The sequence below is a fragment of the Calypte anna genome, chromosome 28 (genome assembly GCF_003957555.1).
Source record: "Calypte anna isolate BGI_N300 chromosome 28, bCalAnn1_v1.p, whole genome shotgun sequence".
Lineage (NCBI taxonomy): Eukaryota > Metazoa > Chordata > Aves > Apodiformes > Trochilidae > Calypte > Calypte anna.
Genome location: NC_044273.1, coordinates 2965258 through 2989080, shown reverse-complemented (window position 1 = coordinate 2989080; position 23823 = coordinate 2965258). Strand labels below are relative to the sequence as shown.

At 48.7% G+C, this 23823-nt stretch overlaps 1 protein-coding gene across 6 annotated transcripts in view; it reads left to right on the top strand.

The window, feature by feature from the left end:
* Positions 1 to 23416, top strand: part of PTPRS (protein tyrosine phosphatase receptor type S) — a 158695-nt gene extending 135279 nt beyond the window's left edge. For 4 of the 6 annotated variants that reach the window (XM_030466538.1, XM_030466540.1, XM_030466537.1 and 1 more), the window contains 14 exons: positions 328 to 440; positions 2633 to 2680; positions 6690 to 6787; positions 9150 to 9273; positions 11917 to 12092; positions 12657 to 12776; positions 12904 to 13058; positions 15785 to 16070; positions 16507 to 16685; positions 17395 to 17521; positions 18020 to 18145; positions 19229 to 19383; positions 20126 to 20261; positions 21285 to 23416. In XM_030466538.1, coding sequence (XP_030322398.1) covers positions 328 to 440; positions 2633 to 2680; positions 6690 to 6787; positions 9150 to 9273; positions 11917 to 12092; positions 12657 to 12776; positions 12904 to 13058; positions 15785 to 16070; positions 16507 to 16685; positions 17395 to 17521; positions 18020 to 18145; positions 19229 to 19383; positions 20126 to 20261; positions 21285 to 21353 — 1912 coding nt within the window. In that variant the 3' untranslated portion in view covers positions 21354 to 23416. The remainder of the gene's footprint in view (positions 1 to 327; positions 441 to 2632; positions 2681 to 6689; positions 6788 to 9149; positions 9274 to 11916; positions 12093 to 12656; positions 12777 to 12903; positions 13059 to 15784; positions 16071 to 16506; positions 16686 to 17394; positions 17522 to 18019; positions 18146 to 19228; positions 19384 to 20125; positions 20262 to 21284) is intronic. The other 2 variants (XM_030466542.1, XM_030466541.1) reach the window with 1 other exon arrangement.
* Positions 23417 to 23823: the final 407 nt, after the last annotated feature.

Below are 23823 nucleotides of genomic sequence, written 5' to 3'. Positions count from 1 at the left end.
GACTTGGCTGAAAGCTGTTGAGGGGCTGCGGGGCTGTTTTAAACCCATCAAATACAGCACTGATAAAACTTCCCAAACCCCATCCCTTTTCTCATGTGTTTTATGTGACTTACATCCTCAGCTGCATCTGGCCCTGGTTTTGGTGGGAGCTCAGGTCTGAGCATGGCTTGAGCATGAAAACCCTAAAAGGCCCCTAAGCTAAGATGCTTTGTCTTTTTGTTTTGGGTTTTTTTTTTCCCATTTCTTTTCCTTTTTTTTTTTTTTTTCTTTTTTTTTTCTTTTTTTTTTTTTTTCTTTTCCTTTTTTTTTTTTCTTTTTTATATAAAGCAAACGGAAAGATTCTGAGCCACGGACAAAATGCCTCCTGAACAATGCTGAAATCACCCCTCACCACCCTAAGGACCCCGTGGAAATGAGACGTATCAACTTCCAAACCCCAGGTAACGGGCTGCACACCAGCCTTTCCCAGTGGGAATGCAGGACTGGAGCAACTTCCCTGTCCCTTAGCCCTGTCCTGCCTGCACAGGGGCTGGTCCCAGGCTGCCTTGGAGCCCTGCTGCTAACCCAGGGTACAGCCAAGGGACTAAACTAAATAATCAACCTTTGCTAGCAAACCTCAGAGACCTTGCACGGGCTCTGCCTGGTGCTAGCAAGGCAGGTTGAAGGGTTTTCTTGGGTGCCAAGCTGAATTGGGGCATTCTGGGCTAAAACACCCAACTGCAAGTGCTGTGGCCATGCCAAGCTCCCCAGTGCTGCTGTCCTGGCACCAAGAGATCCCCAGGGGAGGTGGAGGTGAAGCATGGGCCAGCCTGTGCTTCTCCAGCCACATCTGTGACCAGTGCTTTCTGCATACCTGCCAAGCCACTCCTGTCAGGAGCCAGGACTGTCCCAGGGGTGGTGTGGGGGGAGGAAGGCAGCTGGTGGCTTCAGGAAGAAGAGGCAGACACCATTGCTGTGATGAGGTGTAATCCCCAGGCAGGGAGGCTCCAGGCACCCTCCCTTCTCTCTATCTGTGTCCCCATATCCACACGTGTCCAAGCTGCCTGCATGGCACCTCTGGAAGCCACCACCACGGGCATGTCCTCACACAGATGGACACTTGGTGATGCTGAGCAGGGCCTGCACACCAGTACACACCTCTGCCTCCCAGCTCCTGGGGCCTGAGGATTTTGGAAGGGATTTGGTTGTGCTTTTTGAGGGGGGCTGACTGTTGTTTTCAGTTTGTTTGTTTGTTTTTTGCTGTTTTGTGCTTGTTAGTAATGTTTCTGCAACTCCTGTTTTCACTTCCCATCCCAGTCCTGTCCTTAGCGTTGTCTTGGGTTTCCTTAGGGTGAGGTTGCCAAGTCAAGAGGTAGCCAGAGGGCAGGGGTCTTTGTGGAGGGACAAAGGCACCAAAAAGACTTAGGAACAATCCCTGGGTATCAGCCCAAGCTTAGGAATGATGGGATCTCATGATGGGACTGGATGCAGAGCAGCTCAGCAGCAGTTAGGTCCCTACACCAGTTCTTATTCAGCTGTGGTCTTGCAGGAGAGTCTGAAGGTGTTGGACATTTTTTGAGTGGTCCCAGCTGCAGCTCAGCGTCAGTTTGCATTTGGCTGGGCTCAGTGTTGTATACTGGGTGCAAACAGGAGCTCCCTTTGGGAGTGATCAGGTTGGCTTCTGGGGGCTCCAGGTGGTGGTGTGAGACCTGAGAGAAAGAGCTGCACTCCCTCATGTGAAACCTGTGCTGAGACATAAATAAAAATAAAAGATTGTGGCCATCCATATGCTAAGAAGCAGCTGGAAGTACTGTTTCATGTGTCCCTTAGAGGGGATTTCTCCCTGTCCCCACAAAGTAGCAGTCAGCTGAGAGCACTTCTGAGCTTCAGTTAACATGATCCATAGAGGAGTGAGTGTCTTCTGCTGACCCTGCTGTTTTGGGCATGCTGTACCTCTGAATTCTTGGTCTGGGAAGCTTGTAAAGGTAGCAAAGCCATGCAAACCCAGTAAGGCTCTGCTCTGGTAGGCAGAGATCAGAAGATTACCTGGTTGGGTCTAGCTTTAGAAAAATGTTGCTGTCTTTTCCTTGGAAGTTTATCTAGCCAAAGAGTGTAGCTAGCTAGTCCTATATATTATGTAGCTGTTCCATAGCTATTCTGCTCTTGTTTGTAAAGCAGTAAAAGGTTTTAAAGGCTTTGGGCAAGCTGCTCACCTGCCTCCCCCAACAGTTGGGTGAAAATGGAAAAATGGTGTTGGTGGTGATGGAGAGATTGTGGTACAGTTTGCAGGGGAAGGCTTCAGAGGGGCTGTTTGAATTAAAGCTATTTGAATTAATTATATTATTGTTGAGAAGAGGGGCTGTAGGCTCTTCTCCAGCAAGCAGAGAATTTCTGTCCTGTCCCCAGCAGCAGAACAGAGAGGGGAGGTGGGAACGTGCATGAGCACAGCTCAGAGAGGGGAAAGCTTAGCATAGCTTAAATATCTTGTCCTGATTTAAAAAAAATTAAAAAATCAAGTTTCTTTTCCTCTTTAGATTCTTAGATTTATGTTGGTTTTGTTTTGGTTTTGGTTTTTGTTGTTTTTTTTTAATTAGCATGAAATTTTTCAAAAAAGTGTACATTTTATTTATTTTTTTTTTACTGTTTTCTGCAGATTCTGGTCTGAGCAGCCCTCTCAGTGACCCTGAGTTTGACTTTGAAAGTTAGTTCCTGTGTGTTTTTGTTCCTGTTGGTTTCATTTTTCCCTCCCCTCCATTATTTTTTTTTCTCTTCTGTCACTTTCCTTTCCAGTTCTGTTTCGTTCCTTTTCTTTTTATTCTCTTTAGACCTTTTTTTGTTGTTGTTGTTGCCAAATTCTCTGTATCTCTGCAGTGTTTGCCCATCTCATCCCCTTTTCTGTGCCATCTGTTTGTCTGAACTGCACTTCCAGTTTTACAGTATCAACCACCAGGCCTTTTGCAAGGACTTAGCAGTAGCAGCAGAACAGAGCCCCTGGCCTGGGACTCTCTCTGTCCTTCTGTATCTCTTTTTGCTGACCCAGGAGAATTTTCTGGGTTTCAAAGCTTTTATTTTTTTTTCACCCCGTTGTCGAAAATGTTTCATTTCTGAAGCTTGGCTAAATGTCCTGTGTGACCCAGGGGCAGAAAGCCATCTTCTGTGCCCTGGGGTATGTGTGGGGTGTGTGCCTGCCTGGGGGGTGTTGGGTTTGTTGCTTTATAAAGGGGGGAAAAGAGAAAATTGGAGCCACAGCCAACGGTCCCAGAGCTTTGGAAAAAGCCCCAGAGACATCTTGTCACATCAAGAGGAGGGCAAGGGCTGTGTCCCACCTCTGGGAGGTGTCTGTTCCTTGGCAGCAAGTTGTTCCAGGAGCACAAAGGTTTCTCCACCACCCTCCCACCCTCTGGGTGCCCTGCAGGGTGCTGTGGGCTCTGGCCTGGGTGACAGATGTTGAGGGTGACGTTGGTGACGAGCTGGCTGGTGCACAGGGAATCAAGTGTTTTGTGATAAGATTAGACAGTGTGATTGAAATGTTAGATGAGACTGGCTCTAAAAGACTTCATCCCCATTAGAAGCCAAGATCCCAGCTTTGCTGGATGGTTTTGGGGGTTGAATTTCTTTCTTTTCTTTTTTTTTAAATGCTGGGCAGGGAAATAGATGGGAGCTTCCAGCTGACAACCATGAAGAGTCACAGATGCTGCTTGTCCTCAGAGGGCTGGGATGTTTTTTCTGAAAATTTTAATCCAAACATTGATCTCTCTGGTATGGAATACTCCTGTCAGTGCTGTCCCAGCCCACCTGCCCCCTCACCTCCACTCCTAGGTTGTGTGGCTTTTCAAGCTGCACCCATCCCTGGCTAAACCTCAGCTCCCAGCAGTGTCCCCTCTGCCACCCTCCCTGTCTGGCAGCCCTGCAGGTAGCTGGGAGGCCACTGAGCAGAGGAACCTATGAGCCAATTCCCTTTTTGTCTAAAGAAGAGGGATTGAGTTAAAGCAGGCAAAGAGAAACTTCAGCTGACACAGCAGCACTGGACGGTGCCACTCCTGGCTCCATGAACAGCCACCTCCTCCTGATCTTAATGGGAACCCCCATGCACTTGGCATTTTGACCAGGAAAGTGTTGATTGTTACAGAGGTTTCCAGTTTTCTTTTATTATGAAACCCTGGAAATCAATCTGGCAGGGAGATTTGTCTCTAACAAAACAAGGCAAGTTCCCATGTGCTCCCAGCCAGGTGCTGTTTCCAGCAGTTGGATGTGGGGCAAAGTGTTCCCCAGCACAGGGACAGAGATGGTTTTCAGGATGCTGAGGATTTTTCCTGAAGCTTTTATTAAGATAACTTGTGAAATGCCTTCAGTGGGAACGTGACTTCTCATTCCAGACTGGCACAGAGCAGCCCACTTGCTCTAAGGGAATGACATGTGTTGCTCCATGACTTCTAAGTCAAAGATAATTTGGTTTGGGCTTTTTGCTTGCTTACTTGATATTACTAGGTTTTCTGGCCATATAGGTTGGGTTTTTTCTTTTCTTTTTGTGTTCGTTATTTGGGATTTCATTTAGGGGGCTGTGTTTCTAAGCACGATTCAGCAAAATATTCAGCAAATAAGCTTCAGGTTTTTTGCACCAGAGTCAGGTGGTGGCAGCTGGGATCCAGAGCTGCCAGGCCATGTCCCAAGCCAAGGGGTCGGTGAAAGAGTGATTCACAGAGATCTGGAGATGGTTTATTGAGCTGCCAGAAGTTGTTCTGTGTAGGGTTTGGCTTTTCTCTAATGCTGCAGCTCAAGGTGTGTTTGCTGCCCTTCTTCAGCCCTTACTTTCTGAGGCAGAAGGACAGACACTGAGAAAAGTGTTAATATTATTGGTTTGGTCTCTGATCTCTGGCATCTCAGGCAGGGTGACCTTCCTGTCCCACACGGGCAGAGAGAGGACCAGTTCCTCCCAGTGTCCCCAGTCTTCAGTCATTTGTGGTGCTGTGGTGGGAAGCAAAGGATAAATCCTTTTCCAGATGCAATGGGCTACAGGACAGCAAGAGACTAACTAGGAGATTTCCCTCCATGAACTGGTGGAGACTTTCTGCCCCTGATGCTCAGCAGACTCAGGTGACGCCAGCACAGCCTCCAGAATGCTTTGGGGTTATTTCTGGGAGCTTTTTTGGTCTACTTCCCCCCCCCCCTCCAAGCTTCTATTTTCAGTCAGACTTCCTTGCGCTGAAAATAGATTCCTGAGTTAGCTTAGGAGAAACCTGTGGGAGTGGTGCCTCCAAGGCTCACTCTGTGGCAATCTTGTCCTGTCCCCAGGCCTGGGAGAGGCAGCATCTCTCTAGAAGTCACTGTAAAACTGAGGATGTCATGCTTGCTTTGCCATCTCTGTGCTGAGTTTTTGGAGTATCTGACCACGCTGCTGCCACCGCCGCTGCTTTGTCACACACCAGCACCCACGGGGCTCGAAATTCTCCCTGGCTTCCATCTCTTCTCCACTCCTGTCCTTCTGGTTGGGGCTCTGCCCAGGGCTTCTCAGCATGCTGCTGTCCTCACCTGTCCCCTGCCATTTGTGGTGGGATGGGCTGACAGCCAGCATGAGAAACCTTTGGAAAAACATCACCCAATGCAGATGAGCAAAGCACGGAGTGCTTTTCCACCTCCATCTCTGGTGCAGCTTTGGAGATGGTAGGGTGGGAAGGATCCCTGCTCTATGAAGAGCTCCAGCTGGGAGCAAGAGGTGCAAATCACCCTTCAAACTGAAGCCCCACTCTGCCCTTGCTCCTCAGCCCCCTTTGTGGCTGAGATGTGACCAGTCTGACACACCGTGGCCCTCCCAGTACGTCTTGGAGAAGATGGGAGTCCCTTCCCTGGCAGCTCTGGCTGCCTCAATAGGAGCACAACTCAGTGTGGGTGAGAATTGCAAGGGCAGCAGGTAAACCAGGATCATGAGGCATCCATCACCCCAATTAATTTCATCCCAAGCCCTCAGATTGAGATCTTGTGCCTCTCTATCACAAAGGTAGTCCCAGAGACTGATGGGAGTTGGTCCAGCCTGCCCCCCTTAGGTGGGTAAAAGAGGGAAAGGACAGAGCAGTGCTAAGGAACATCAACCACCAACCATGAGTGGGAAGAGGAGCCAGGGCTTGATGTTTCCATACCTGGTTACCCTCCAGAATGGTGAGGCTCAGACCACGAAGCTCCCAAAGTGTGCAAAGGATGATTCCTGAAAAGCCTCCCCTGCTTCCCCCCATCTGCATTCCCTCCCCTGCCCCCCATCACCACAGTTGGCTGCATCCTGCCCCTTCCCTCCTTTTCTGTTGGAGTTTGGTTCTGATCATTGTGGGTGCTGTAACATTTGCTGCGTGGGTTCCTCTGGCAGCATTTGCTCATTTGAAATCCACCACTGGAATCGCTACCACGCATTTGCTCTTTGGATTTTCCTTTTTGTTTTGCTCTTATTTACACATTGAAAAATGGGGCCATCATGGGAGTGCTGTCATTTTACTTTTTTTTTATTATTATTTATTTCCTTGATTATTTTTTTTTTACTTCCTCCAAGGACACAATTTCGAGCCCTGAATTCTTCTCTTCTAACCTCCCTACTTTCATTGCAGATCTTACATTGTAATTTTTTTTCCCTTTCCTCGTTTCTTCTTTCTTATAAAATGTGCAATGGTTGTGAAGTTTAGTTATTATTAAATGAGGTTTCTTTTTCCTGCTGTCTTGTCTTTTAGGTATGCTCAGCCACCCACCAATCCCTGTTTCCGAACTGGCTGAACACACAGAGCATCTCAAAGCTAATGATAACCTGAAATTGTCCCAAGAGTATGAGGTATGAGCAAGAGTGAGTGCTGTGCATGGGTTTGCAGAGCCAGGGAATTAGGGAATTCAGGCAGGCCCTCATCCAAATTAACAGTTGAGCTTTAAGGCTCTACCTAGTTGAAATAAAAAAGGCTATTTCTGTGTTGAAAAGAAGTGCTTGCTCAGAGCTTTGCTGGGCTCTCAGGTCCTAGAAAAGCCAGAGGTTTGGTCCATGAGCTGTTCCTGTCCATCTTGGGTAGGGGCTCAGCTCCCACCTGGAAGGGGGATGAATTTTTGGAAGGTGACTGCTTGCATATGGATGGGGAGTTGTCCTTGGGGGTGCCTGTGTCTTGTTGCTGAGCATGGAGAGGACCAAGCCAAGGGATGAGACACCTGGTTTTAGCTTGCTGAAGTGAGAGATGTGTGGTAGGTCCTCCAAAGCTGGTGTGATCAACAGCCACAGAGCTAAAGCTGAGAAAACAGAAGGAATTGGGCCTTTTGTGTTTTGTCTGAGTGTTTTGGTCTCTTCTTTTCTCCTTCCTGCTGATGTCTGGTTCCTCAAATGGGCTCCTGCAGCCTGTCCCACCCCACCTTACTGGGCCTGGGTGGCCTGTCCCAAGGCAAGCTGAGGGGGGGAAGGCAAAGGGCATCATAACCCCCACATTCCCCATCCTTATCCCCAGACAGGGAAGGGATTTTGTGCTCACACAAACCTGACCTCTCAAACCCTGGGTACTGCATCCCCATGTGAGTGCCCAGTGGGCTGCAGGTTGATTTCTTTGGAGGTTGAACATGTTGACTGAACATGGCACTGAATTTTTGTTGTTGTTGTCAAAGAAATAAAATGCCCTGATATCTTTAGACTGATAACAAATCTAGACCACCCAGTTCTGTTTGCAGGCAGAGAGTGAGGGGATGTTTTCTGAACACAGGACTGGTTCTGGGGTGGTTTCTCCCCAGTCTAACTCGTGTGAAGCAGTTTTTGTGCTCCCAACTTCCACACCCAGGCAGGAGGAAAGGGGTGTTTGCTCTCTGCTGGGGTCTTTCACCCCACACAGGGGTGCCAGGGGGTGAGCAGCATCCTGTGAATACTCTCTCTCCTGATTTCAAAGGCTGATTTGCATAATGCAGCATCCCAAGTGCCCTGGCATTGTGCCAGCACAACCTCCTCCAGTGGGGGAGAGCCAGAGCTAAACAAACATCACTAATGAAATGAAGGCAAGGCAAGATCAGAGGGATAGAGAGCAAACAGCCCCATTAACACTCTATAAATACCCATCAGTTAGAAATGCTCCACAGCCAGAGTGCAAGAGGAGGATGGTTTGTGGTGGGTGGTTTGGTACCCACCTCGGCCAAGACCACCGGGGTTGAGCTTGGGTCTGCACCAGCAGGGGAGGGAGGTGGGTGCCTGGCAAGGACCCACCCCCAGGAGCTCCAAGGGACTGATCCAGGCAGGGGGGGTGGGATCTTGTCCCCAGCAGAGGGGCAGGCAGGGAGAGGGAGAGCTGAGCAGTGGGAAAGAGCTCAGCACGTTCCTGCCAAGGCTCTGGTTGGGGCAAACCCCTAGGGCTCTGCAAAATGATGAAGGAATTAAGCCCTTATTTTATTTAATTCTCTAGCTGAGGATTTAGAGGTAAATGTAATTAACCTAATTTCCATATCTGGGACAGCTGGACTTTAGGAGTTGGAGAAAAAAAAAAAAAAAAAAAGAAAAAGCCACCACCAAGCCTGGGATAAATCACTGGGACAGGCAGAGATTTTTTTCTCTCCAGTGCATTTCATTGTTGACTCCTTCATCCCCCCAAGGAAGGAGCAGTGTTGCTGATGTTCTTAGGGCCCAGGGTCCTTATCTCCTCTCTGTTCAGGGACATCCCTCATCCCACCCCACTGAGGAGGCAGCTGCCCATCCCTGCCAGGCTCCTGTGGTGCTTTCTGAGACTGTGGTCCCACATGGTGCTGCCTCTTCCCTGTCTGGAGCAGCCCAGTCCTTTCCTCCTGCCCCTGCCACCAAGGGGGTTCCGTGGTGTTCCTTGTCCTAGCTTAAGTATCATCTTCTCCAGTATTGGTACTCACCAAGACACTGGTGTATTTATGGCCTCTAAATCACTGGTTAGTTTAACCATGCACAGATTTAGCCTCTTCAGCACTTCATCAATCCACCCTGTGGCTTGGTTTGGGTGTGAAGGGACCCTAAAGCTCATCCAGTCCCACCCCTTGCCATGGGCAGGGACACCTCCCACAAGCCCAGGTTGCTCCAAGCCCCATCCAACCTGGGGCCTTCAACACTTCCAGATCCTCAGAGACATCATCAGTCCCACCCAGACCGAGCTATTCAGAGCTCAATTTGCTGCTTTGCTCTCTGACTCTTCTGTTTTCTTTCCCCATTCCTCCAGTCCATTGACCCTGGCCAGCAGTTCACCTGGGAACATTCCAACCTGGAAGTCAACAAGCCCAAGAACCGTTACGCCAACGTCATCGCCTACGACCACTCGCGCATCATCCTGCTGCCCATCGAAGGTACCTCTGCTCCTAGGGGTGAAGTGCTGCAGGGAAACGTATTGCCCAGCCTCTACTCCCTTCCCTCTATTTATATTCCTCTCTTAGCATCTCCCTGGAAGCTTAGCAAGCAGGAGATGGCTCAGTAAACCACGTTTGTGTTAAAATTCTGGTGACTGACATATTCCCCGGAGCTGCAATCTCTTGTTTCAAGAGCTGCTTTATCAAGAAACCATCTCCCTTTTATTTGAAGATCCCTGCTCGATAGGTTTCTGACTCACAGGAAGAATTCAGACCACACAGTTGCTTTAGACAGAACAGGGCAGTGGGTGGCCCTGAGTATGTAGTGTATCTGCAGTGGATGAATGAGAAGTAAGCACAGGGCTGGTTGTGTGTGTGTGTGTCAGTAACGTGGCACAGATGTGGTTGCTGGGTTGTGCAGACATCAAGTTTACTTGGGATGCAGCTTCTGCATGTCATGGCCCCTGAAAGGCTAATAATAGGGGTTAGTGTTAGCCTGGTAGGTCATAAATTGATTCCTGAGCTGCTTATGGTGGTGCAGTCAGAAGATTTGCATTAAATTTCACAACCCCTGGCTCAAGACAGCCTTGCTCTGGCACACACTAGGATAAGAGGAGCTTTTGGTGGGGAGGAGGCGGAGTTTGACAGGGTCCTGCTTTGGTTGCTGCTGCCAGGATAATGTTTGAGTTTTGTTGTCTCAGGTTGTGTGTGGCTGTGCTGGACAGATAAAGTATTTCAGGCCAGTCTTGCATTGCCAAGAGCTGATGGGCTGAGTAGAGAGGATATGGGATGTCCTAATCACCTCCAGGGGAATGAAAAGGTTAATTCAGAAGCCTTTGTGACAAGGGAATTGCTAGAACAATCTGCCTCTGCCAAGGTAACTCTGAGGGACGTGGGGAAGTGAAAGAGCAGTGGTAGGAGACAGCAGATCGTGGTGATTTGCCAAAAAGCTGCATAAATCTGGATTGGTCTTGTCTGCCATTAAGGATCTTAAACATTTCTCATTGTGAAGATGCCTGTGTTCTGGCTTGTGTTTCTTCTGAGATTAATATTGGATGAGCTGAGGAAAGCAAAGTCTTTAAAAATTGCCTTGTCATTCAGGGGAAAAGAAAAGAACCCAAGTGTTGGAATGAAGGACACTTTGGGCTGGTCTCAGCTCTTAGGGAGGCAGAAGCTCCCACTCTGCCCAGGTGGCACTGGGAGGGACGGATGGTGCAAGCATGGTGGGCCAAGGTTTAATTTCCAAGCATCTGAGAGGTTCTGACATGTCTTGGCTGTTGTGTTCCTTCCTACCAGGCTGTATTTTCTGCTGAGGGCTGGCAGATGAATAGAGTTGGAGGAATTAGTTGTTGCTCTCTCTGGGTTTTAAATCTGGATTTGTCAAGGTTGCAGATTGTCACCGTCTGCTGGGTCAGGAGGAAGTAGTGGCTTTAATTCTGTGTAACTTCTCTGTGACTGGACCTGTCATTCAGAGAAAAGTTATAGAAGCTCATGGCCACCAATTTAAATTACAGAGTGGACCTGAGGGGGCTGGAGAGGAGATTAATTCCAGAAGCTCAGCCTCGATCACGTTCCTCCTCCTGCTGCTGCTGCACCAGCCACCTCCCCTCCTGAAATTTCAGCCTGGGAAGGAACAGGGGCAGGGAACCCTCCAGAAATTTAATCAAAAGCCATTTCTGCCAGCAGCTGAAATTACCAAGTACCCTTGAGGACTGGCAGGCCACCCAGCCTGCCTTGCAGCTCATCACCAGAAGCTACAGCCCATTGCTACAGCTGGATGAGAACAAGCAGCCCAGTTTCAGATTGGTGCTGCTCCCCACCCTTGGCACCCCCTGGAGACAGGAGTTAAGCTCTGTGCAGAGGCAGTGATGGGTTGGCAGGGAGCTGGCAGCCTTGCCAGCCACTCAGCTGGAATGGGGAAAGGGTCAAATCACCCAACAGTACCTTTGTGCCAGGCTTAGAGGCTCTCTAAAGCTCAACCTGGACACCAGTGTTTGCCAGTGTCTGATTTAACTTCAGAGCAGTTTTCTCCTGCCATGTCCCCCCATCACCCTCTTCACTCTGGCAGTGCCTCCTGCCACTCACATCAAACCCCTCAGGCAAGGACACAGGCGAGCAGCTGGAACTCAACAGCCTGGAACTCATGTGAATAGAAGAGAAAAACAAAAAAACCACTCCTAAAAATGACAGTGGACAATTAAAGCAAGTCAAAGCCTGTAATTTCAAAGCCTTTACTGGCTGAATTCAGCCTCGTTTTATTCCTTATGTTGTCCAGCTGTAGCTCGCTGCCCAGGATCAGACTGTGAGCTGTGCAGCTCCTTGGTTTGCTGCCCAGGCTCTGAGTGAGCTGTTTGTGAGCAGTGAAGCCCTTGGGCAGGACTTCTGCTCCTATTTGCAACAGTTGTAAGAAGACCACAGTTCCCAGGCTTTGATACTCCTTTAAATATCTTTTGCAAGAAGTTAATTGTCTCCTTGCAACACGGGAGCTTTATTTGGGAAGAACTTGCAGTGATTCTAACCCAGCAAACCATGAAGGCTCTGGGGCTTTTATCTCTACCAACATCCCTGCAAAGATCTCCTGATGCTTCTAACTCTGTAACATCCTGCACAAGGCACTCACTTGCTTTTGCTGCTTTAATCCAGGAATCGTGGGCAGTGATTACATCAACGCCAACTACATCGATGGCTACAGGAAGCAAAATGCCTACATTGCCACCCAGGGGCCTCTGCCAGAGACCTTTGGAGATTTCTGGAGGATGGTGTGGGAGCAGCGTTCAGCTACTATTGTTATGATGACTAAACTGGAGGAGAAATCACGGGTAAGATGCATGAGAGGAGTGAGTGGTGGTTAGTCATAATCCAGGGGGCTGGAGGGGTAGGGTTGGGGAACAGCAAATCCCTTTGATCTGCAGCCCACACTGGTGTCATGGGGGGGTTCTGCTTGCGTTGCCAGCACCCTGAAAGTTAAGTGATTCATTGTTTTTAAAAAAAAAAACACACCCCCATTCACCCTGCAGCCTCCTTTGCAACTCCCAAGAGGAAAGGACCCTTGATTTCATTGCATGGTTTGTAGGTCTGTCTCAGAGTTAATCATGTGGCAAATTTCACATCCAGTTTTCTTGTTTAACAAGCTCCAGTTCATTCACTCTGATCTCCAGGATCATCCCAGTCTATTGTCTGTATGATTGATGTGGTGCATCAAAGCCTGGGCTCAGGCAGGAGGAGCTCTTCCAGCCTGCTCTGTCCCTATGCTGCGGCTTTGAAAAGTCATTTCTTGTCCCTGCCCTCCCCTTGCCCACCTGGCCAGCTTCACCCATCACATCAGGACAGTTGTGGAAGGACTTCCCCACAGCACAGGGTTTTCAATGCCTCTTTTTTTCTAGATAAAGTGTGACCAGTACTGGCCAGGCCGAGGTACAGACACCTATGGAATGATTCAGGTGACATTACTCGATACCATCGAACTGGCCACGTTCTGTGTACGGACGTTCTCCCTTCACAAGGTGAGCTGCTTCCCACTCCTCTTCTCTCCCCAGGGAGGGGCCAGGATGTGTTCTGAGTGCCCAGCCCAGGCTGGGGTGGGGTTTGCTGATCCCTCACCTTCCCCCTGCTGCTCTTTTGTCTCTGTAGAACGGCTCCAGTGAGAAGCGGGAAGTTCGCCAGTTCCAGTTCACAGCCTGGCCTGACCACGGTGTCCCTGAGTACCCCACCCCCTTCCTGGCTTTTCTCAGACGGGTCAAAACCTGCAACCCCCCTGATGCTGGTCCAATTGTGGTGCACTGCAGGTACTGATGTCCTTCACTGAACACAGGGTTACCTGCAAGGGGTGCAGAGGGTCGGTAGGAAGTTAATTTGCATCTAGGTGTGTACAGGCTCTTAGCAAAGTAGAATCAGAGAATGCTTTGGGTTGGAAGGGACCTAAAAGCTCATCCAGTCCCACCCCTGCATGGTCAGGGACACCTCCCACCAGCCCAGGGGGCTCCAAGCCCCATCCAACCTGGAGCCTTCAATACTGCCAGGGATGGGGCAGCCACAGCTTCTCTGGGCAACCTGGGACAGGAGCTCAGCACCCTCACACCAAAGAATTTCTTCCTTATGTTCAACCTAAATCTCCCCTCTTCCAGGGGAAATCACCCCTCATCCCATCCCTCCAGGCCCTTGTCCAAAGTCCCTCCCCAGCTTTCCTGGAGCTTCAGGCACTGGAAGATGCTCTAAGGTCCCCCTGGAGCCTTCTTCAGGCTGAACACCCCCAACTCTCTCAGCCTGCTCCAGCCCTCAGGTCGCCTTTGTGGCCCTCAAGTACCCAGCATGTGAGCATTGTCCTGTTAAGTGAATTCCACTCAGCATCTGGGGGAGGGTACTTGGAGATTTCATTGAGCACAGAACTCCCTGAGCTGCTGAGTTTGCATCCACTCAGCCCTTGCCAGCAGTGGGAAGACCCCTGTGCCACCCTGGTGTCTGGGTGGTCCTATGAGGTTTATTTTTTGTCACAGCAGGAGAGGAGGAAGATCCAGGGTGACCCAGGAGGCTGCTGGGTGTTTGGGAGGCAGAGCTGGCTCAGCTGTCAAAGGGAGAGCTGAGAGGGATGGAAAGAGGGGGGTTTGAGTGCCACAGCCATGCTGATAACACCAGACTGAAGGCCCCCACGGGCAGGTACCTTCCCTAATTCAATTTACAGCCCAACGAGGAGCAGCCTCAGCTTAGATAAATCCCCGTGTTCCTGAGGGTCTGGAGGAGCCTGTAGGTTACTCAGCTCTGAGGGAAGAAATCTGAATTTTACAGGCTGCTGGGAGAAGCTAATCCTGGCTCTCCTAGAGGATGCCATTTGAACAGGCTTTGTCAGTGGGCAACTTATCAGTAACCTTGCAGATGGCAATTACCCTGCACCTCTCAGAAGATGAATAAAGAGAGCTGTCAGCTCACAAGGGGCAGGAGCTGCCTCCCAGAGCAGCTGCTCCATTCCAAAGCTCTGGTCACCTGCTTGGCTCAGGCATTTGGACAGTCTCATTAACAGAGATCAAGGGAGCTTGATGGAAAATAAAGGGGCTGTGCTGGGATAGTGAAAAGAAACCTCTTATTAGCAGAGGCAAATGCAGAGCCCTGCTTATGCCTTCACACACAAGTTTGATGTCACCCCCAAGCAAAAAAGTGTTCAGGAAAAGAGGTGACGCACGGTGCTCATTACAGCAGCAGCAGCTGCCCAGCTGCTGGAAGATCTGAGTGATAAAATATGCTTTTTAAGGCCTTAGATGGTGCCAGGTTCAAGGCTCAAGCCCCCTAACCAGAATTGTCACAGTTGTGTCTGCCAGGAGAGCTCCCACCCAGCTTGCCTTGAACACCTCCAGGGATGGGGCAGCCACAGCTTCTGGGCAGTCTGTTCCAGAGTCTCACCACCCTCCTACTGAAGAACTTCTTCCTAAGATCCAGTCTAAACCTCTTTTCCTTAAGTTTAAAACCATTTTCCCTTGTCCTATCCCTGGACACTTTTATGAGTCCTTCTCCAGCTTTCCTGTAGGTTCCTTTCAGGGGTTGGAAGGCAGCTCTAATGTCCCCTGGAGTCTTCTCTTCTTTAGGCTGAACAGTCCCAGCTCCCTCAGCCTCTCCTCATAGCAGAGGTGCTCCAGCCCCTGGATCATCCCTGTGGTCCTCCTCTGATCTCATCCCAGCAGATCTGTGTCCTTATGGTGGGGACACCTGAAGTGGACACAGTAATTTGGTTTTCAGTCTCTGCTGTGTGCAGCTGCCTCTGCCCTGGGTTCACTTCTCCTGTGGCAGTGACAAGATCATAGAACAGAATCATAGAATAATTTAGGATGGAAGGGACCTCTAAAGGTCACCCAGCAGTCAGCAGGGACATCCTCACCCAGATCAGGTTGCTCAGAGCCTCCTCAAGCCTCACCTTGAATATCTCCAGGGATGAGGCCTCAGCTTTGTCCCTGGGCAACCTCTTCCACCACCCTCATGGTAAAGAACTTCTTCCTAACCTAAGATCATAGAATCATAGGATCATAGAATTGGCTGGGTTGGAAGGGACCTCAGAGATCATCGAGTCCAACCCTTTTACCACCGTTGCGGTTGCTAGACCATGGCACTGAGTGCCACATCCAGGCTCTTTTTAAATAACTCCAGGGACGGAGAATCCACTACTTCCCTGGGCAGCCCATTCCAATGCCTGATCACTCTCTCCGTAAAGAAATTCTTTCTAATATCTAACCTAAATTTCCCCTGGCACAACTTAAGACCCTGCCCTCTTGTCTTGTTGAAAGTCGTCTGGCAGAAGAGACCAATGTCCACCCGGTTACAACCTCCTTTCAGGGAGTTGTAGACAGCAATGAGGTCTCCCCTGAGCCTCCTCTTCTCCAGGCTGAACAGCCCCAGCTCTCTCAGCCTCTCCTCATAATGGAAATAAGGAAATAAGGAAAATAAGATGTCTGCCCCTGGGTGGTATTTTGGAATCTCTCTTTTCAGAACACTCCATTGCTTCATTTTTTTTATTTTTTTTTTTCCCCAGTGCTGGTGTTGGTCGGACCGGCTGCTTCATCGTGATCGATGCCATGCTGGAGAGGATCAAACATGAGAAGACAGTGGACATTTATGGGCATGTCACCCTCATGAGGTCACAACGTAACTACATGGTGCAGACAGAAGATCAGTACAGCTTTATACACGATGCCTTGCTCGAGGCTGTTGCTTGTGGCAACACAGAGGTCCCAGCCAGGAATCTCTACACCTACATCCAGAAACTGGCACAGATTGAAGTGGGAGAGCACGTGACGGGCATGGAGCTGGAGTTTAAGGTAATGGTAGATGCTGAAATGGGGACAGTAATCACCTGTGGTCCTCAGGAGAGGTTTGTGCTGGTGCTGAGTGCACACAGGGAGCCTTTGTGCAGCTGATGGGGAGTTTTTGGTTCCATGTTAGAGAATTAATTACGTTTCTGATTTAGCCTGCCACAGCTCCCAGAGGAGCCATGCTGCCTCCCTCTGTCATTTCCAATCCAGAGGGAATTTCCCCCTCCTTAGTTTAGATTTTTGAATTTATTTTTTTTTTCCCTCTGAAAGCTTTCCTTTGGGAAAGATCTCAAATTTCCCCACTCTCCCCTTCAATAAAATAAAGCCGTGAGAGCTCCCCATGGCAGAAGCCATGTGGTGCCAAGTCCAGTGGGCTGGCATAGAGCTCAAAACAAACGGTGGTGACCCAAGCCATTGGTTGTGACTCTGCTTTTGCCTCCAGCGACTTGCCAACTCCAAAGCCCACACCTCCAGGTTCATCAGTGCCAACCTCCCATGCAACAAATTCAAGAATCGCCTGGTGAACATCATGCCCTACGAGACCACCCGGGTCTGCCTCCAGCCCATCCGGGGAGTGGAAGGCTCTGACTACATCAACGCCAGCTTCATCGATGGCTACAGGTACCATGCACCCCACTGCTGCTGCTGCTGGCCAGGAACCCACAGACAGACTCATATCCAAGCTTCTGATAAGCTCTGTTTTACTCTAGTCATTAAATTACCTCTCTTATAAAACCAACCAAACCCTTCTCCAGCTGCAGGTCCTAAACCTGCAGTTTAGGTGCTGGGTGCTGGGGTGGGTTTTGGCATGGAGAGGTTTCCAAGTTGAGCCTTTTTTGTTACTTTTGTAATAAAAGAAATGGCTGCCCACAGGTGACACAGGCTGTGTGCTCAGAGCCAGCTCCAGCTGAGGGAGCAAAGCAGCCCCAAGGACACAGTTCCTCATCTCCCAGTGCATGCTCTGGTCCTGATCCTGCCTGGGGACACCAGGGTCGGGGCATCTCTGGCAGTTGAATTCTTGATGCTACTCAGGCCCAGGAAACGTGGATTCTGGTTCCAAGAATCCAGCATTTTCACCTGATAGTCCATCTAGGCCATCATGCTGGAGTAATCTGGATTTTCCCCTGGGAAACAGGCTATAGAGAAAGCTTCACCATTGGCTTTTTTTGCCCAGTAGCCCCAAAGTCAACTCCCACTTCAGACCTTGCATTTCTGGCTCTTCCCCAACATTTCCACTTGGTTTCCTACTCTCCAGCCTTTAGCATGCATTTCCAAGACTTCTGCCCAAGCAATTCTGTCCCCCCCACACCTCTCCCTTGCTCTCTTGCAGGCAGCAGAAGGCTTACATTGCAACCCAGGGGCCTCTGGCAGAGACCACAGAAGATTTCTGGAGAATGCTCTGGGAGAACAACTCCACCATTGTGGTGATGCTGACCAAGCTTCGGGAGATGGGGCGGGTGAGTGGAGGGGGCAACTGCAGCACCAAGGGAGGGCTCCTCACTTGAAGAAAGACACTGAGGAGGCTCAGAGGAGGGCAATGACACTGGAGAAGGTAGAGGGGCAGTGAGGAATTCAGGGCTGTTTAGGTGGCCTCAGGTGGGACCTTCTCACTCTCTACAGCTATCTGAAGGGAGGTTGTAGTCAAGTGGGAGTCAGGGGGACAGGAGCAGAGGGCATGGCCTGAAGCTGCACCAGGGGAGGTTTAGGTTGGGAAGCACTTCTGGGGGTGCTTTTTTTTTCATGGAGAGGGTGGTGATGAGGCATTGGAAGGGACTGCTCAGAGAAGTGGTGGAGTCACCATCCCTGGAGGTGTTTAAGGAAAGGCTGATGTGGCACTGAGTGCCATGGCCTGGCTGATGTGGTGGGGTCAGGTCATAGGCTGGACTTGATGAGCTCAGGGGGTCCTTTCCTGCCTCTGTGACTAATGGAGCCCTTTTCTCCCTCCCTGACCCCAGGAGAAGTGCCATCAGTACTGGCCCGCAGAGCGCTCGGCTCGGTACCAGTACTTTGTAGTGGATCCCATGGCTGAGTACAATATGCCCCAGTACATCCTGAGGGAGTTCAAGGTGACTGATGCCAGGGTAAGTTCTGCACAAGGTGCTCCTGAGGAACAGAGCTGGGCTGGAGAGGTTCCAAGCCACACCATAAGGAAGGTGTGGGGTACAGAAAACAAAGGAATTTGGAGTGTTTGGGCTCAAAAAAAAAAAAAAAAAAAAAATGAGGTGTAAACACTTCAGCTGAAAGTCTGGGATTATCATCAGAGGAGGAGGGTTGAGATGTGATGAGGAACAGAACACACACAGATTGCACTTCAGTAGATCGTACAAACTGAAAGTGGTTTTCTAACCTCTGCTCACAAAGCACAGGCTGAGTCACTTTGAGATGTCCCCAGCTTTTGGCTTTACCTGCAGCTTATTTGAGATGAAAGCAGAAAATGGCATTTTCCCAAATAGCAAAAAAAAAAAAACAGGCTTGCAAAGGATCCTCTGCACCCTCCAGGAAAGCTGCACCTCTCCTCAGGCTTGAAGGGAGGGCCAGTCATTCACAGGGGCATTCTCTCAATTCCACTTAAATTCCAAGTCAGCTTTCCCCTCCAAAGGAATATTTTGATCCGTTCTGAAATTTGTTAGCAAATGTAACCACCTCTCCAAGCAGAGGCTCCAGCTTCTGATGATTCTATTTGCAAGGCTGAGGAGGAGGATGCCTCAGTAGTCCTGGTAGAATAAGATTTATCTTGCTGTCAGCTGGAACTCTGACACTGTGGCAACTCCTCCTCAAGAGTGATGGAGAAGCCATCACCTCACCTTGAATGGTCTTTTGCTGAAGACTCCATCTGTGCAGGCTCTGCAGTGGTCAGGGCTTTGAGCACACCTGCCAGGAACCTGGCTCTGTGCTGACAAGCCAAGGCCAGAAATGGCAACAACTGCACCACGAGCAGCTGCATCCTTAGATGTATAGATAATATATATATTCCCTTGATTGTAACAGAAAGTCTTTGTGTCCCTTCCTGAACTAGCAACAAAAGAAATTTGTTGGGATTTTTATTATTATTATTGTCATTGTTTTTGAGGGTTGTTGGGTTTTTGTTTTGATTTTTTTTTTTCCCTCTTTGTTATTCAGTTCCCCAAATACAGGATGTTTTAATACCACTTTCTCCCCCTCAGGATGGTCAGTCACGAACTGTTCGTCAGTTCCAGTTCACTGACTGGCCAGAACAAGGTGTGCCAAAATCAGGAGAAGGTTTTATTGACTTCATTGGCCAGGTACATAAGACCAAGGAACAGTTTGGTCAGGATGGCCCCATCTCTGTCCACTGCAGGTAGGCATGGAGGAATGGCAACCTCTAACTGGGGACTCTTCTTTAACAACACATCTAAGAATACAAAAGAGCAGAAGGAATTAAAATCCTGTAGCTCTCTCCCCCCTTTCTTGCCCCGTTTTTGCAGGCAGATTTCTTGAGGTTGTCTAGAGGGGAGAGGTGCCAAAAACTGTTAATTCTGCCAACCAAACTCCTCTCCTTTCAGACCTGGGCACTGTTCAGGGGGGGTCTTTGACCCTTTCTGTCTAGGGGAGGGCTATGAAATGCTGATACTCTGAAGGAAAGGTTACAGTGTTAAGCAGTATTTGACCTGCAGACTTAGAAGTATTTTTATGCCAGTTCTGCACCTCTGACAGTGTTACCTTGTGTTTCCTGGTAGCAAGGACTGTGCCTCCCTACCCCTGGACAGCAGCAGATATGGTATTCTTCAACTGATTTAATTTTAAAAGCCTGATGTTACAATTAGTAATAATTTTCACACTGTTCAACACTATCCAAAGCTTTTGATCGTTTACTAATAATTCGGTTCTTTTTACTTTACTTTCTCAAACATTTGTTTGGGTCACATACTCTGGTAGTTTCCTTTCTACCTCCTGGAGGAGAGGTTGAGGACTCCAGTTCCAACACATTCATGTACAGAAGACACTGCTCAACCTCAGCATTTAGGGAAGCATTTGAGCATTGTAACGTAGTTTCTCTTACTCTTTTTTTTTTTATATATATTTTTCTCCCATTCCTGCAGTGCTGGTGTGGGCAGGACTGGAGTTTTTATCACCCTGAGTATTGTCCTGGAGCGAATGCGGTACGAGGGGGTTGTAGATATTTTCCAGACAGTAAAGATGCTGCGAACACAACGACCTGCAATGGTGCAAACAGAGGTAAGAGGGCTTGGGGACCCCTCCCCTGACCCCATTGAAAGGGCTGAGCAGCAAAGCACCGAGGCTGCAGGCCTTGGTTGAGGGGCACACACTTTTTTTTGCTTTCTAACCACCAGCAAAACCTTCCCTGAAGAGTGAGCAATGTAGTGAAATGAGGCAACCAGGTGCCACTAATTACCAGGTAGTGGGTGTGAGCTTGTGTTAAGCCCACCTGTACCTTTTATTGGCCCCCTAATCCTGCTCATGTGCAGTTGGGGCCTGCCCTAATCAGGCACAGGTGGGCTTAACACAAGCTCATGCCCACTCCCTGGTAATTAGTGGCACCTGGTTGCCTCATTTCACTACAGAGCAAGCCCAGGCTGCACTGCTGAGTTTACTGATTAGCTAATTCAAAAAATAAAAAATGCTGTTGTTGTAAAGTCTCCAAGGTTTCACCCCAGTGCCAGCCTCACTTTTTACCTCATCCCCACCCCTGAGGTAAGGGGAACTCACCTGTCCCTAACCACAGCCCTCCCTGGATGCAGAGGAAGGTCAGGGGTGGGATGGTTGGGATCCAGGAGGGGCACAAACAATGCAGGGAAAGAATTCTAGCAAGGGGTTTTGATACTGGATGATTTTTAAGATCCCTTCCAACCCAACCAATCTTAGGATGATCATCTGTAGTGAAATGAGGCAACCAGGTGCCACTAATTGCCAGGTAGTGGGTGTGAGCTTGTGTTAAGCCCACCTGTGCCTGATTAGGGCCTTTTATTGGCCCCCTAATCCTGCTCATGTGCAGTTGGGGCCTGCCCTAATCAGGCACAGGTGGGCTTAACACAAGCTCATGCCCACTCCCTGGCAATTAGAGGCACCTGGTTGCCTCATTTCACTACAATCATCATTTCCATTCCCAGTCCCAGTTCCATTCCCAGTCCCAGTAGCTGGCAGCTCTTTAAGAATGGCAGAGCATGTGTGTGGTTCCTGCCCAGGTAGCTGGGAAGCAGGGCAGGGATCCTGAAGGTCTGAACCTGGTTCTCTTTGCAGGATGAATACCAGTTCTGTTACCAGGCAGCTCTGGAGTATCTGGGAAGTTTTGATCACTATGCAACATAAAAAGCCATCCCTTGTGCAGACTCTACCAACCACTTCAGTCCTGGAAGGCCTCTTTTGACCCGGGAGGAGCGCTTGAACTTAACAAAACTGACTCAGAAGCAGTAACTTTTCATCTGGACAAAGCTTTGGGGAGCAGGGGGGGAGGATTGAAAACGAACACCCCTTCAGGAACTCCATGGTGTAACCTGGCCCGTGAAGAGGCAGCTCAGGAGCTTGCTGAAGGACTGCTTGGAGTTGGGAACTGCTTTGTTACCTCAAGTGGTGTTCGCTGTGGAGGACGGATGGACATCATGACCCAGAGCCAAAAGCTAAAACAAAACCACCTTGGAAAAACCTAACGGCTGGAGAAGGGAAGGAAACCAACTTTGGTTACATCATTAGAGTTCAGTTTATTTACTAATCTAGTTGGCTGTCTTTAAAGGAAGTCACTTGCAGAATTTCAAGGCATTCTGGAAAAGATAAGGAACTAAATCTCAACACTTGGGCAAACTTAGGGTCAGGAGTTCTTCTAGTTGGAGTCTTAAATAACCTCAGTATCAACACGGGGATGACTCTGAGCTTACAGGCACCTTGCAAACAGCATTCACTGAGTGCCCCTGCCAGGAGACAGGTTTTATAGCTCATGTTTTGAATACTTGGAACATTCCTCATTTCTTCTAATTCCAAATTATTTTTTTTTTTTTAGGACATTTAAAATTATGTATAGAGAGAGATATAAAACCCAAACCTGGCTGTGCAGTGTGGGTCCCCTCCCCTTGGCACAGCAATGGGACAAGTAGAGGTGGCAGCTCCCCTGGGCTGGTTCTGTTTCCCCTTTTAGCACATCCAGCTACCACAAAGGCATTAATCTGAGCAGGGTGGGACACCCCCTTTCCCACCCTCTTTGCACATCCACACCTGGCCAGGAGGGGCCAGGAGGGGCTCCTCCAGAAGGAGAAGCACTGGTGAGAAATCTCCATCCAGTAGCCAACCACTTCTTGCTGCCAACCCCTCACCACAGCAGCTCTCCAGGAGCAATGCAGATACTCTCAGGACTGTCCCAGTCCCACCAAGCCCCCTGGCACAGCTACAAGTGTGCCCTTACCTGTATAAAATAAAAAAAAAGACAAAAAACCCCACAAAACTAGGAAACATCAAGTCAGATGCATTCAATGGCAAATCCTGTGAGTGGCTTTCTTTAAAGTATCAATGTAACTGTAACAAGTGACATTACCTTTTTTTTTTTTTTAAAGTGTATTTTTTTTCCTTTTTTTAAAAAAAAAGACAAAGAATATCAGTCAATGAATTTAAAAGAAAAAAAATTTGCTTATTTGTTCATATTATGTTCAAAGACAGTCTATTTTTTCACTGTAGAAATGTTACGTGTAATGGCTGTGATATATAAAAATGCAGTGCAAATTGCTACTTCTACATATTGCTTTTCTACCATTTAAAAGGTTTAACTTGCTCATGTAAGAACAAAAATGTCCTGGATTTTTTATTTTTTTTTTTTGGGTTCCTTTTGGTTTTTTTTTACATGGCAATCAACAAACATATCAGGTGTCTCTGGAAGGGTGTGAGGTGAGCAGGCAGTGCCAACCCCCTCCCCTTCAGCTGTGGCCCAGTTTGAGGAGGGCCAGGGGTGAACTGGGAGATGAAAAAATACCAGTGGCTTGTGATGAGTGGAGACAGAAAGATGTGAGAGCCATGGCACACACAGCAACACACACAGAGGGTTGGACTGGGTTTGAGTGTGTGTTGGTTGATTTTTTTTTTAACCATCAGTAGTGGAGATAATAGTGATTAACAGCCCAAATCTGTGTGCTGGGCTGTAGATAAAAGCTCCTGCAAGTGTCCATGGTGAGGAGGTTTCTTGCAGAAGTGCACAGAGGGCCAGCATGTCTTAGAAAAAGACTCACTGCTCTGAGCACTGCTTGCCTGTGACTTTTCATTTTGATTTTATTTTTCTAGAAGGGGTAATCATGGCCATCAAGTGCTACCCGGAAAACCCCACAACAATCCATTCCTGTCTTTAACTGAAGAAAAACCCCACCCAAACAAACAAAAAAAAAGAAACAAAAAAACAAAAAAACAAAAGGCTTCTTTGAGATTTTACTTCTTATTTGTGTGAAAGTTGCCCAAATTTTTAAATATGTTGCAGCAAAACCTTACTGGACAAGTTGGGGGGGGATGGGAGGGGTGGGGAGGGAGAGGGGGGAGGTTTTGTTTTGGTTTGTTTTTTTTTTTTTCCTTTGTATGAGAGCAAAGTGCTGTTGCTTTCACACTGTTATTTCAAACTGAAACAGTAAGTGGTTTTCATACCACTGTGTATGTAGATATATTGACTTTGTATTAAAGGAAGATTGTCTGAAAGGTCTGACTGCAAACCTCTTTGTTGGGAGGAACAACCTTTTCTCTGGAGCCCAGGTAGCAGGATGTTCTCCCTTCTGCTGTGCTTATGCTCCTGCTATAAATAGGCCCCTCTGACCAG